This window comes from Alligator mississippiensis, chromosome 10, assembly GCF_030867095.1.
Source record: "Alligator mississippiensis isolate rAllMis1 chromosome 10, rAllMis1, whole genome shotgun sequence".
In the NCBI taxonomy this organism is placed as follows: Eukaryota; Metazoa; Chordata; order Crocodylia; family Alligatoridae; genus Alligator; species Alligator mississippiensis.
Window position 1 is genome coordinate 5,733,473 of NC_081833.1, and position 14,071 is coordinate 5,747,543.

The 14,071-nt window shown below is 41.3% G+C and overlaps 1 protein-coding gene across 5 annotated transcripts in view; it reads right to left on the bottom strand.

Moving 5' to 3' along the window:
- Positions 1 to 4,384: 4,384 nt before the first annotated feature.
- MPHOSPH9 (M-phase phosphoprotein 9) overlaps positions 4,385 to 14,071 on the bottom strand; it is a 42,210-nt gene continuing 32,523 nt past the window's right edge. For 4 of the 5 annotated variants that reach the window (XM_006266613.4, XM_014598561.3, XM_014598562.3 and 1 more), the window contains 9 exons: positions 13,235 to 13,336; positions 11,715 to 11,852; positions 10,551 to 10,726; positions 9,466 to 9,630; positions 8,991 to 9,111; positions 7,993 to 8,096; positions 6,848 to 7,098; positions 6,230 to 6,298; positions 4,385 to 5,129 (listed from right to left, as the gene is read on the bottom strand). In XM_006266613.4, the coding sequence (XP_006266675.2) occupies positions 5,028 to 5,129; positions 6,230 to 6,298; positions 6,848 to 7,098; positions 7,993 to 8,096; positions 8,991 to 9,111; positions 9,466 to 9,630; positions 10,551 to 10,726; positions 11,715 to 11,852; positions 13,235 to 13,336 (1,228 nt within the window). In that variant the 3' untranslated portion in view covers positions 4,385 to 5,027. Of the gene's footprint in view, positions 5,130 to 6,229; positions 6,299 to 6,847; positions 7,099 to 7,992; positions 8,097 to 8,990; positions 9,112 to 9,465; positions 9,631 to 10,550; positions 10,727 to 11,714; positions 11,853 to 13,234; positions 13,337 to 14,071 lie in introns of those variants that run through there. The other variant, XM_019486728.2, reaches the window with a different exon arrangement.

The window sequence follows — 14,071 nt, forward strand, 5'->3', positions numbered from 1 at the left end:
ATTTAACTCCGGGACTTGACTGCTTCTCATATTACACAACTCTAAACAACCCGCCACAGCCAGCTGGCAGAGGTATGGGATCCGCAATGGACCCCTGATGCAAACCTCCTCAATAGCGCTGCACGGCTACTACATCAAACTTTCACTGCAGTACGCTCAAGCACTCTGTCCTCACCTCCAAGGCCCTACATACATCTCGCCCACGCCTGCTGCTCTGCTCTCATTTCCTCCCACACCTACTCCGTCCTTAGCAGCCTCTGGGTCTCCCCTCCCCACTGTTCCTTTTGTCTGGTGCAGTCTCAACATGGCTCCGTGAACATATGGATTGACTCTTAACCTGGGATCACGCTTCTTCAAAGCCTATTCCTACGCCTTCATTGCAGCCTCACGCTTGATCTGTTACCCTGCGATTTATTTCTGTGGGGGATTATAATCTCTTCAAAGCAGGGCCTTGTCTCTTTACTTGCTTTGCAAGGTTCCCATCCGCTTACAAAGTTATATCAGTCCTAAGACATGCAACATACTTCAAAAGATGCAAGTGAAGTAAGAAGACAGCAGGACAGGAAAGGGGGTTGACAGCAAGAATCTGACACAGCTCTGGTCCTAATGTTTTTTAAGCGGCCTGTTCTTGTTTCTTTCCATTGCCATCTTGCAAGTATCTAGTTTGAGAACAGATCTTCATTCTCTGCACTTGGCCGAGCAGGGAGCTAATGTGCTACCTCCTTTGCTTTACTAACACACTGTCATCTAGGCAGCAGTCGAAAGGCAGGATCCAGCACCACAAGCGAGATGCGCAGATCTGCACAAGGAAACGAACAGAAAAGAATGATGCACGTAAAACTGGTGGTTTCTCCAGGTGGAGAATATGGAAATCATTGTAATATCTTGATGAATAATGGGCATGACTCAGTTTATTCGTGCCTGTTGGTTGCTCTCCTCTGGCTGTGAAGGCATCAGTTCTCCTTGAGAGTAGGCAGGAGAGGGAACCATCAAGGACTGCATGTGTGAATGGGGAATTCCAGAGAGGCAGTGCTGGCAATAATACTCTAAAAAAGAGCGGCTTAAACTTCTCCGTGGAGCAGAATAGGAAAAACTGGAGAGGACAAGGGGGCTAAGGTGTTGCTGTCTGGGTTTAAGAATTGTATAAGATGAAACGGATCACACAGCACATCCGGTACTTGCTCCTGCTTCTGGGAATTCTGCCTTGAGTTCATCTTGGCTAGGCTAAGGGCTCTGCATACTGTCTCCACTTGGCTAATAAATGCCAGCTTCTTTGGAACAGCTGACTGTGTCGCTGCAACTACTACTAGTTGCCTTACTTCCCTTGAAGGGTAAATTCCCATCAGCGGTTGACCTACTCTGGACCTACTGGTAGAGTCATGGAGGCAACGGGACTGCTGTAACCCAAATGTCCAGACTTGGAGCTAAAGGAGCAGTGGGCCTGACCTTAAAAAGAAGTGATGCCAGAAGCTGGCTTAAAGGGGTGCTCAAGGCTGAGAACTTGAGCAAAACCTGATAAATCCAGGACATTGGTCAGCTCCTCCCACATCTAAAGTGTGATGGAGACACGGGAGAAATTGCAAAGGGGCAAAAACTAAAGCTATGCTTAGAAAGAACACAAAGATGAGCCAGCCCACAGCCCTTTGTTAAGACACTGTTTGGCCCTGGCACAGAGCAAGGTTTGTGTGTGGGTTAAAGGAAAATATTTTTTAAAGTGCAACTAAAAAAAAATGTAAATGAAGGGGAATAATACGCACATCATCTAGCAACCAGCACGGCAGTAACTATTGCATTTTCCAAAGGAGAAGCTGTATTATTGCCTCAGTTTCTTGGTACCCAGCTTCTGCCACCCTGGGCTTGATGTCCTCAGTGACTTCATCTGGAGGTGAAGGTTCTCTGAACCTCTGAAAATCAGTCATGAGGTGTTTTAACCACAATATCCCAAATCAGTGGTGCTTTTGGAAACTGTTATCTTAAAAGTTTGTCAGGATCAGCATCTCGGACTCTCCTCAGCAGCCTGAAAATATAGCAGAAATAGTCACAGAAAGCCTGAGATAACGCAAGGCAACTTTCTGGTAGATACTGTATAGACTCTGGCTCACGAGTCAGCTTTTCTGGTATATATAAAAATAGAGGAATAAAACAGAGCAGCAGCAAGGAGCATAGGATGGAGGTAAATCTAGGTCTAAAATGAATAACATTGGAGATATAATAGAGTACTTGAACTTGGAAACCAGTAGGGGTATCAATTCTCTAAGGAAAATAGTTTTTGCTGCAAAGCTGAGGGAAGAGAACAAGGCTGTAAATGAGAATAATGTGCCTAAATTGATGTGAAAACTGAAGCCATGGTTTAATTCTCCGTGTAAATGTACCTAGTGATGGATTCCTTCTAAGCAGTCCAGCTGGCTGAATTGTATGGTTGAAGGCATTAGCAGGCATAATGTGACCACTCAAAATGGAGGTAACATAACACCATTTCTGCCAGGTGATATACAGCTGTTTGGAAGCTGAGATTCTTATTCTCTGAGCATTTTATTCCAAAATGCAGACCAAAATATATAAACGCTTCTGTCTATATCAGGATTGTGCTAGAGACGGGTATCTTTGAGGCATTCATCTTCTAATGTAAAGATTAGGCGAATGTACTCACCAAGTAACTTTACCTCTGTTCTAGCACAGAAAAAGGCCCATGGTAAGGCTGTATGCAATATCATTTCTCTGTAAGCGCATGTGTTGAAATAGTCACCGAGTATTTTAAAACAAAGCATTCTGATTTTGAAAGCAGATATTCACGAGCTTCCTTCATGCCAGTGCCCTGCCCTTTCCAGTGAAAAGCAGTCCTATCATTGGTGGCTATACGTCTTGAACCAAGGCAGAAATTTAAATCAGACAATATGACTAAAAACTAAATTAGCACTGGGGTAATATCCCCAAACCTATTATTATTCCTTGGGCAGCAGAAGAAAATCTAATTAAATGTTTATTTAATATTAAAATACTAACTGCAAGATTAGGTTGCCTGCTTTGTATTTGAGCAATATGCCAACTAATAAATATGTTGTTCTTCATCATGAGAAGTTCTGTGTGTAAATGCAGAATTTGTTTTAAATGTGTGTGATCATAACTCCGATCAGAATGGTGACAACATAACTGATTAGTATCTGGCATACTTTAAAAAAAAACCAAACACCCCAAAAAACCCTCAAGCAGAGTTATGTCATCTTAGAACCTGGTGTTTCAAACAAAGCAGGATACTTCTTTGGAGTATACGACACATATCGTAAAAGCTCAAGAACAATGGCACTCCACTATGATGCACTGTGGCAAAACATTATACAACATGAAGGTCGAAAGTAAAATAACAATCAAAATGATCTGCAAACATGGCCAGTGGCAACCACACTAGCAACACACATATACCAGTTTGCAGCCAGCCTGACATAATGTAAGTATTGCTTCTACTGCCTTAGAATGTATAAAGAAAGCACTCATTACAAATGAAAGTCCTCTGAAACTGCTCTAGTATAAGTGCTGCATGAAATTCTCAGAAAAGATACTGGTGATATGCAAACCCTAGGGCCAAAATGAAAGCATACTCGGCCCCCTTTCACCCATCAACAGCAAACTTCCTGCAATCTTGTAGTGAAGGCTTTTCTGTGTCAAGTATTATTTTCTAAGAGCCACGATGCTTCCTTTCATTGTACGCAGTCTTTCTTTGTGTGTGTGAAGGAGATAATTGGAGGTGAATTTTAATCGAGACCAGAGTTGAAATGTAAGTACATACTGACGATAGCTAAACATTCCCCAAGGGAAGATACCTGCATGCGGAGACTTGTTTTGAAGAGTATTTACACTGATAATTATTCTTGAATGACTCCTAATGGAATCTTAAATGGCAAACTATAAAGCAGAGGCAATAGAGAACAAAACCTCTTTTACCGAGAGGACTAGAGAAGAAGAAAAAATATTAAGACTGGTTTCAAGTATCCTGGCCCCACGTCAGACTGGAAGGGGCATGAAAAGTATCCCATACATAGCTGGCCCTCTCTTGCAGATAAGTCTGTGTATATGTCTATATGCCATATGTCTAGCTCCACAGCACTCTGCATCTCCCCACTTTGAGCCTAAATGAATGTTGATAAAGCATCAGACCAAGTTACAAGACGGTTGCATGTTGAAGATATCCACATGGTCCTACAGAACATTCATTAAAACTGAGACAAAGGAAGAGAAAGCCAGAGGGCATGGAAGAGAATTTGGCTCCAAGTACTTCCAATAGTCTGTGAAAGTTAAGTTGTACATCTTAAGTCTAGAGAATACACTTCGATTCATACAGCTCTATGATACTGTGACCCCCCCCAATCACACAAGAAATGCAAGTCTGTAAAAAAAAGAACACATACGTTTATTTTCTTCTGTTTGTTCAACGGCTTGCTCTTAATTTATACAGAACAATGCTTAAATAGAATTCCAGTGTGTAGAGATGCATTTAAAATGAGTCACAACAAAAGAAAAATTAAAACCCAGCTACATACTTTCAATAGAAGGTGTCTAGCATATATCTGTAGTTGATTTTGCCACAGAAGCTTCATGTCGCCTTATGAATAATATAAAAGTTCAAAATTACCTAGGAGTTACTATTTACAGTATAGGCCAGTTGCTCTATAAAATGGAGAGCAAAGTGAGTGCAAAAGGATAACAACATGATTGTTTTCAGAAAACAAGCTGCCTCTGTTTACTTCCTTCTTCATATTATAAATTGAATTCATACCACTATTTAAAAATAGTTACTATTTTTAAAAATAGTAAAATACACGATAAACGGATCAATTCCTCAAGTGTAACAAAAATATGTTTAAAATATAGGTGGCTGTCTGAAGTACAAAATATTGCTGTGTGTAAAGGATAACATGGTTGTAAAACTACTGTTGAGGGCTTACAAAAATACAAAACAATTTGCATTCGTTGAGTGCATAATTATATGTTAGTGCAAACCAAAGCATATCCAAATTTAATAGACACAAGTCTCAAATATTTGCAGAGGTACGTAAAACATGGAATCGCTTCAGCGTCATGCGGATTGAACCCAAATCTCTATTAATCCTTTCCAAGCGATTTTCCAAGGCTTCCTAAAGAACACATTTGGGAAAAGAAAAAAAAAATTTCCATTCAATTCCAAGCGATGGTCTTTTTATAAAGAATATCCTGTTAGCGTCTCCATTTTGCATTCATGTTCTCTCTGATGCATGAGCAGCCATACCCTGGCACCAGGGTATCTGCCTACGTAAACCAATCCTGTGGCTTAATTGCATACATTCTGCCTAACTAAACTATTAATAAATTGGTTTGTTCAAAGGCCAATGAAAGCAGTGTCTCTGCAAGATATCGATCTAAGCCATACCATCTTTTTCCGGTGCATCTTGTCAGATCTCACATACAAAGTAGGTCTGGTCAGGTCAGTACTTAAGTGGGACAGATCTATGGAACAGTTACTCACTGCAATATATGGTGATATTTGTTCTGGTTTTTCACTGCTAATCAGAATGCAATGTACAGAACTACAGCCTGGTTTGAGGAGGCAGTGTGCTGGTGGCTTTCTGCTGAGAAATGAAACAGAAGTTTCTGACCCTTTGTGTTCATTAACCTCACTCCCAGAACTTTCCATAGAAGCAGCAGCTTGAATGCTGGCATCCCCCCTCTTTAGGAATTACTTCTGCCTCCACGAGTTCTTTTTTACACTTTGAGATGGGTAAGATGTTTTTCACACTGTGTTCTAAAGAACTGTGCTCTGCTAAACAGCTTCAGTGTCCTGTCCCAGAAGAACCTGGATTTTATTAGTCATTCTTGATTTTTTCTTACCCCTTATCTACACTCTCAGGGGTGCTTGTATGTTTAACTGTTCAATATTTGCACTATTTAAAATATTTTGAAACACTGCTCCTACATGCAAATAATGAATATGCAAAATACTAGTATATGCTGCATGTTTGTGATTGAAAGGAAAGGAAACTTTCTGTTCATTTGTGAGAAAAAGTTCAAATGAGTGTGCAGGGAGTTCACACTCTGGCTCATGTAAGCTAGTCTAATTTAAATACTGTTTTACATCAACAGATCCAAGAAAGACTAGCTTATTTTCTCATGAAACAGAAAATATAGTGTGAGCATCTACCAACTGGGAGGACAGTTGAAAAGATCAGTCACTGATACATGATATAATGAGTGTTTTCACCTGATTTAATCTTGTTTGCAAGGTCATTCTTCCCCCAGCACAAGGTATTCGACTTAACGCAGCTTCAATCTAGTAATACAGAAAATACCGCAGCTGTAAATGATTACAGCTTCAAGAGCAAGTAGAAACCTACCGTACATCTTTCATCTGCAAAAAAAGTCAGGGATGGATTAGAGGTATAAATGCAGTGTAGTTATTCAGATATGACCATCCCTTGCCAGGTCACCAAACAATATACTCTAGCAGTAAACATGCATACTGCTGCCCAGTCTAACAAAGATGTTTTGAAAGACGAGGACACTCTTCCAAGTAGATTCCAGAATAGCCCAAGATACCTGCCTTTCATTTTTGAAAGGGAGACTTCAAATCTTGGCATACTGCAAAAGAAAATAAATTCAATCTAGTCCCTCCCTCCCCGTTTCTCTTAAGAGCCATAAAGAACATCAGAAGAGTCAAAGTATCAGAATTTCAGTAAGCAAGGATAAAGGCGTGTTGTCAGAACACCACTGGGCATTTTCCATTACCTTGTGCCAGGTCTCATGCAGGTACACTGCAATACCACGAGCTTCTCCTAGACACACTGTTTCTTTCACAATTTTGGAATAAAGATCATTTTACCTGTTGCTTTTCTTGTGTGAGCTCATCAAAAAGTCTCTCCGTTTCAGCCAATGTCTTAATCCTTGCTGTGTACTTGAAGTCTGCCTCGTAAGGTGCTACTGGTACAGGAACGCATTGTTCATTCTTGTGTGTTATATTCCTCTCTTCCCAGGCAGACTCCACAGTTCCTTTCTTCGTTCCAGGATGCAAAGATTCAGCGCAAGAATTGTAGTTAACACAGCTGTTGATGCCCTTACCAGAATGCTGCCTTCCTATCAAAAAAGGAGTGGTTTTGTTTTTGTTTAAATTCTCCATGAATATACGATCTAAAACAGAAAATAAACCAAACCACAGAAGTGCTGACTCCCTGCCATCTTTTAGGTATGAAACCTAATTTAGTGAGTAACAAAGTCTTTTTAGCTGGCCTCCCAGAATCCCACATTAGCAACATCACAGCAGACACAGGACGTTCGTTTGGCTAGCCTTTTGACAGATTTTGATGTAAGGCACAATTTGTAGTTAACAAGCTGTGGGTTCTGCTATATTGCGCGGACTGACAATTGTTTTACTGATGCAAGTTTCCCCAAGTTTCTTCATGCCTGGCATCACAACGCTATTCTAAATAAATTAGCCAATGCAAAAATAACAAACACCAGTAAAAGTAAGAATTAGTTTGACTCATCCAATTATTTAAAAAAACCTCCAAGTGAACTGGCTGTGTTACATTTACCTTTCACCATCTGTAGGCAACACTTTGTAACAGAATCTTTTATTAATAAGACTGGGTACATACCACTTAATATGGCTCCCAGCAATATATGCTCTACTTAACTAAATTAGGTATTAGGGAACGTATTTCCTCTCTTATTTTTCAATGCAATGATTTTTATTAGCCTATTGTCCTCATGCAGGTACACACAAAAATGAACTACTGCATTCATGCCACTTTGTTGTATCTACAAACAACATTATTACACCATTTATTTACTGTAAGATAAAGGCTACAAAATAGATAAGGATTTTGAAAGTTGCACTTCATAGAAAACTTTTGTGATTACTATATACACATCTCTTATCTAGTTGGGAGAAGCTATGATAAAGAAAATACCCCCTTCTGCAAGATTAAAGCAAATAAAAGAAATCTTTCCCCCATTTTGACAAGTTACCTTCTATATCATCTAGTGAGAGAAACTGGAGTCTTTTTCTTGGATTGCTATGTTGTGGTGTAGAAGCAGGAGCAAGATCCAAATCATCCAGGAGTATATCAAACCTACAGAACGACAGGGGTGGAGGGGGATTGGAAATGACTAATCATTAGAAATAACACTGAGCTGAAACAAACTATTTCCTATCCTTCCCTGTCTTAATATATAAGCAAACCATGTCCTCTTCACTGGAAAACCTGATCCCTCTGGGTACTTGCCCTTGAGTTCTTCTGTTTCTACACATCAAACAGGAGCAACAAATCATGAAGCAATTTTACCAAAGGAGGATGCCGGATCCTACTCTCAAGAACACTTTAAAATGTGACACTCAGCCCCTGAAGTTGTGAAAAGGAATAAATGTTGAACTTTTGTGCATAAGGAGAAAGGAATGGAATACCTTTACTCCCCCTGCACGCCCTCAGGTGTGAGCGTGTGGTCACTGTAGCTCCACCACATCCTGCTAACTAGCGTATCTAGCAAATGTTCAGAGAACGTGTATGAAATGGCAGGAGGTTTCATCCAACAAGAATGTTTCTACAGATGGGTGGAAAAGAATGGGAAGTGCTCTCTTCTGCCCATTTTCTTGGTACGTCTGTCTCCCTAAATGAGGACCCTGGTTTACTCTGGACTGACAAAGGATGATATCTCCACTGTCTTTTGGCTGCTATTGGTCAATATTATCCCATCATATATAATGATATACCCAGCACTACACCTTGGTAAGCTAAGGGGAACTATCCAAGTTTATTCTTGCCTTATTTCAAAAAGGAAGCTTAACTTCAGGTGCAAGGCCCAGTCAGGCAATCCCTTCCACTAAAGACAGCACCCATTTCATGCATGAGCCTTGTCACAGGATTACTTGCATGAACAAAGACTATTCCTGCTAGGGTACGGACATGCAGTATCAATTCCTGAATACGATCAGAAAATAATAATGAGCCAATATTGCAAATTTGTACCTTGTCACTGTGTTTTCATTTTTGCTAAGCAAGTGGCTAAATCCAGGAGATAGGTTTTCCTTTGGTGATCGTTTTGGACTGTACGTCACAGACACTGGTGCCAACATTATCTCTCTTCTTGCTGCAGAGAAGGAAAGGCTTTTAAGTACCTAACACTTTTCTTATGCAGAGTTTTTCTTAATACAGTTTGATCCATGCAGATGGATCCCTGCTCAAGTGTCTTCAAAGAATGGTTTTCAAAGTTTTCTATGAGTTATTATCTGTTTAAATCATGCAAAGCTTGTGTCACCTTGCCAAATGCTCAAATTACAGTTTTCAAAGTTTGCTGTCACTTGTGAGAGTTTTCTGAAAATCCATGATAACAAGAGAATCCTAAATTTTAAATTTCCAACCTTCTGCTCTTTGTGAAACAACCTGACATGACTAACTGCTTTTTTAAGGGACACCAAGCAAAACTGTAAACAGAAAGGCTTACTTGGAGTGTTTGACTTCCTGTTGGAAGGAGGGAGAGATGATGACCTCTGCCCACTAGGTGAGCTGTATCTTTTTGGTCTTTGTTGGTCTTTACATTTCTCAGGGGACCGACTAGTAATGAAAGTAGTTTCATCGAATCCAACAGTCTGCCGTCGATTTGACGTTTCTGTCACGGAACAAAATGTGAATTTTAATGCGTGTCTTAAAGTATATGGGACGCTGAAGATCCTCTTTCACTCAGCTCCTTTGTAACCGACTGTAAATAAACTCGTGCTTACTCCATCTCAGCTGTTTTCCATGTCAGTGTGTTTGTGTTATAATGAAAGGATATCTATTCTTAACTCTTGTCCCCACTAGAAACTGAGCTCTGTTTGACACTCATTAAAATAGATTGTTAACCTGACCTATAAGGAGAAGCTTGTTTGCAGCATAGATATGGAAGAAAAGAACTGAGTTGAAAGTAAAGTGAAGTTAAACAACACAGGCCTGAGTAAGTGAGAAACAGCACAGGCTTAACAGAAAGCAGCAGCAGAATGTAAGCCAGCAAAAGCAGCTGAAGGGGCAGGATGACAGAGACAGGCGTTAGTAGAATAAGTCCAAAATTTTACTGACTGAATTTAAAGGTCACATCTTGGAACCATATTTTGTATCATGTGTAAGCAAGGCTCCAGCAATACAAAAGAAAAGATTAAACACAGCTCAGCCATTTAGTACAGGTCAGTGTACATGTCTTTGTTCTGATGCTATCCTAGGAGAACAAATGTGGCTTTAAAGCCAGCAGAATTTTTTGACTACTCAATTAAAGTGTGTACATTTCCTGAAAACTCTACCAGAGAAAGCTCACTGAGCTAAAAAGACTAGCTTATTGCAGTAGTGTTCCTACTATTCTAAACAAGTAATTAGGTTAGTTTCAGGTTTTGTTAGGCAGAATACAGATCTAACAGAGGAAGTGATGCCCACTATGAACTATTTTTACCTTGTCACCTGAGCCAGACTAGTGTGAATCCTTGGGAATAACAAACACAAAAAGCCATGTAATTTGGAGGCTGCAAGTCAAGACACGCCTAGAAATATAAATGAATTTACTGGCGGAAGTGTTGTCCTTTTCCGTCTGCGTGGTCCAATCTTTAAATGCTTTTCGTTCTTCAAGTTCCTTAAAGGCTTTCATGATGGGTGTCTCAGGTGCCTCATTTTCCTTTTTTCCAATTACATTTGCTGAAGAGTCTTCTTGTGAAGAGTCCTTTTCTGGAGGAGAATGGTGCCTTAAATAGCACGTGAAAAAAGCACATGAGGAGCCAAGCTTTAAATTGTATGGAGGCTTTCCAAATGTCAGCTAAAAGATACAGTCCTATAGAAGTAACGTTCCATGTTACAAAAATCAAACTGGAGGTTCAATAATTTCTCCATTTATTCCAGGATCGTCGGACTTCTAAAAGCCTGGGTTACAGAACAGTGTGAGCACTCAGACTTGAGCAGCACTGGAAATGCATCCAGTTTGATGACCCAAACTTTAATCATGGACTCAAAAATCTGTACAACAAATCTCTTCTGAGGAAATCTGGCACACTTACAAGGAACAAGAACTCAAAAAAAAAAAAAAAAAAAAGAATAACACCTGAACCAAAACACAAGACTACAGAACCAGCAGAGAGCTATGTCTGAGACAACGTAATGCTGACAGGGAATAACTTTGATGTTCAAGGACAGAAAGGAAACAAGATGGAACACTTCCGAGGGCAGCAGGCATCGGCACAAGACATACCTAAGGAGGGGTAAAACTCTCTCTGCCTATTTCAACTAGATTGAGGAAGTGGATTTTTTGTAAAGACCTCCATAGCAACTAAAGCAAAGGATACATGCTTTACAGGTCTAAATAAATTACTAGTACAAGATCCAAGAATAAGAATCCATTCCATTGTCATGTTTTCCTATATTAAAAACATCCCTGGCCGCTGACAGATGTGGAAAAAACAAACAGAGCTTATCCGGAAGAGGAAGTGGACACAGCTCCCCAGCGTCTGTATAGATCGGGCACTTTGGGGGGGGGGGGGGGGGGGGGTTGGTGCTTTTATCTAAAGCTATACAATCTATACAGATGTTGGGTGAGCCGGGCCAAACTACCACAATGCCTCTTCTGTGCTAGTTGCTGAAAGCAAAGTGCTAGTTCTGTTTGTTTGTTTTTTTCCATGTCTGTAAGCAGCCCCTGACTTCCCACATCAGAGAAGAACAGGATTATAGAAGTTATGGTACCTGGAAGGAATGTAGGTTTCTTCTAGTCTGTTGTCCTTGGTCTCTTGGCTTTCCAGAGGCTGGCCTGTAAAAATCGAATACTCCGCTCCTGGGATCAACCACTTTCGCCTGCTGACATCAGGGGTTGCCAACTTGCTACTAAAATGTAAAGCTTCAAAATTACGAAAGACTCTAAGATTTGTTTTTAGAAATAGCATTTATACCAGCGGCTTGTCTGGGGAGGTGCAGGGGGAGAGGAGGGGAGGCAGCTCCCACTGCTGCACACACCCCAGGAAGGCATGGGGGGGCATGTGCCCCCAGATCTGCATGTGGGGCGAGGGCGGAATGCCACTATGGACCGGGGCCAGGGCTGCACCGAGTTCTACGTGGCAGGGGGGCTGGGCTCAGAACAGGCGGTGGTGGTGCTGGGAATCAGGGCAAATTTTGGGGTGGTTCTAGCCCCCCCAACCCCCTCTCCCAGCACTGCCACAGGCCAGCCCAGCTCCTCACTGGGAAAAGCCTAGCACTGCCCCAGGCCCCAACCCACAGTGGCAGCCCACCCTGCCCCACACACAGATCTGGAGCACACACCCTCCGTGCCCTCCCAGGCTGTGTGCAGCAGCAGGACACCCCCCCAGTCCCTGCACCCCCAGATAATCCACAGCTCCATCCTGTACCGCACCCACCCCAGCTGGGCAGCACCTGCCCCTGCCCCAGCCCCACTCCCTCCCTTACCACAGGGGCCTTGATCTGCCCCCCCCACACCCCTTCCCTCACAGACTTACCAGCTGGACCCGGCTGCTCTCCACGCTGCCGGGCTGCGCTCCTGGCCGCCTGCGTGCTGCGCTGCAGCTGTGCGCATGCACACGGCATTTATCAGCCACATCAGCCAAAAAAAGCCGATTGCTGATGCTCTCAATTTTCCTCAAATCGGTGCCAATCCAATATGGCACCTCAACCCATAATGTTTAAGCCTTTTGCTTTCCTATTTTTTGAGGGTTCCCATCTTTTAACCAATAAAATAGTTCTCAAGAGAAATAATCTGTCATCTCTTAATTCATACATTTCTTAGGCGACTAGTAAAAAACTACTATAGTTCAGGATCATGTTAAATTGTCAAAAGTGTTTCCATCTCATAATCTGCATACAGAATGTCCATCTTAGACTAACCTTCAGCGCACCCCAGAATCAATGATCAATTGAAACAGATACATTTTGGATAAAGATACCTTTGAAGCACCCTTAACATAGCAAAGGAGGATCTATGTTTCCCTCTAATAGAATGCACATTCAAACTTAATTTCTCTATTATTCTCAAGACATTTGTTTTCATTTTTTTTAATTGTGCATCATAAGCACCCTCCTGACTCAAACATAAAGGCTCAATTATATAGAACTTTACAGGCCAATTATGCCATCAGCTTCTACATCTCCACCCCTGCAATCCTTACTCAGCAAGTCAACTCCTACTCATTTAAGTAATCCCACAGCACAACAGAACACATCACCCACTTCCTAACAATGACAGGACAGTCACTTACTTGACATGGGATGTTCTTAAATGACTTTCAGTAATATGGCGGAATTTCAACATGTTTTCATGCTCTACCTGCTTGAGCTGAACTTCTAGTTTTGAAATTGTTCTAATGAAGAAGTAAGAGAGATATGTTACAACGAGATTTCCGAAAAGTTTAAAAAGATCTATTACATCTTAAACAATACTAACATAAATATTTTGTTCTGGTGTGTAAATACTGGAAGGAGGATAACCAATATACATATTATGTGGAGCTCCATGTTCAAATAAGTAACAAGTGGCATGTTGGTGAGGGGAGGAGGAAGGTATGCGGGAGACATTTCTGGGGCCTAGTTCAAGTCTAAAGCCATTTAAAACACTCCTGAGATGACCTGGACTATCTGGATGATGAGCTACTCTTTGGGGAGTTTTTTTTAAACATCCTTTTTCCTCCATAAAAGGGTGCATTTTTGTAAACAGGTCCCCACTCTGGAATTAATATAGAGCATCTCCTCACATGTCGCTCCAGTAATTCAACCAATCTGCTGCTCAGGTTTTTCATGTCATAACTCTCTCCTCCTTCACACAAAGTTCCCTCCCCACTTCTTCAATTAACCAGCCCTTTGCAAGGATGCTCATAACCCCATATCAGATTTACAACACGACAGCTAGGGGGTCCCTTCATAGAAACAGTTTTCATAGAGGAAAACAAAATATTCTTTTCCAGTGAAGTTCCCCCAAGCTGGAAGGGTAGATCTTTAGAAACAGATGGGAGAAACAGGCAGGGCAAGAGGAATACTGGACTGAATTCCCCTTAATTGCTCCACTCAAATACAACCCCTTCATCATCACACTGCCTACA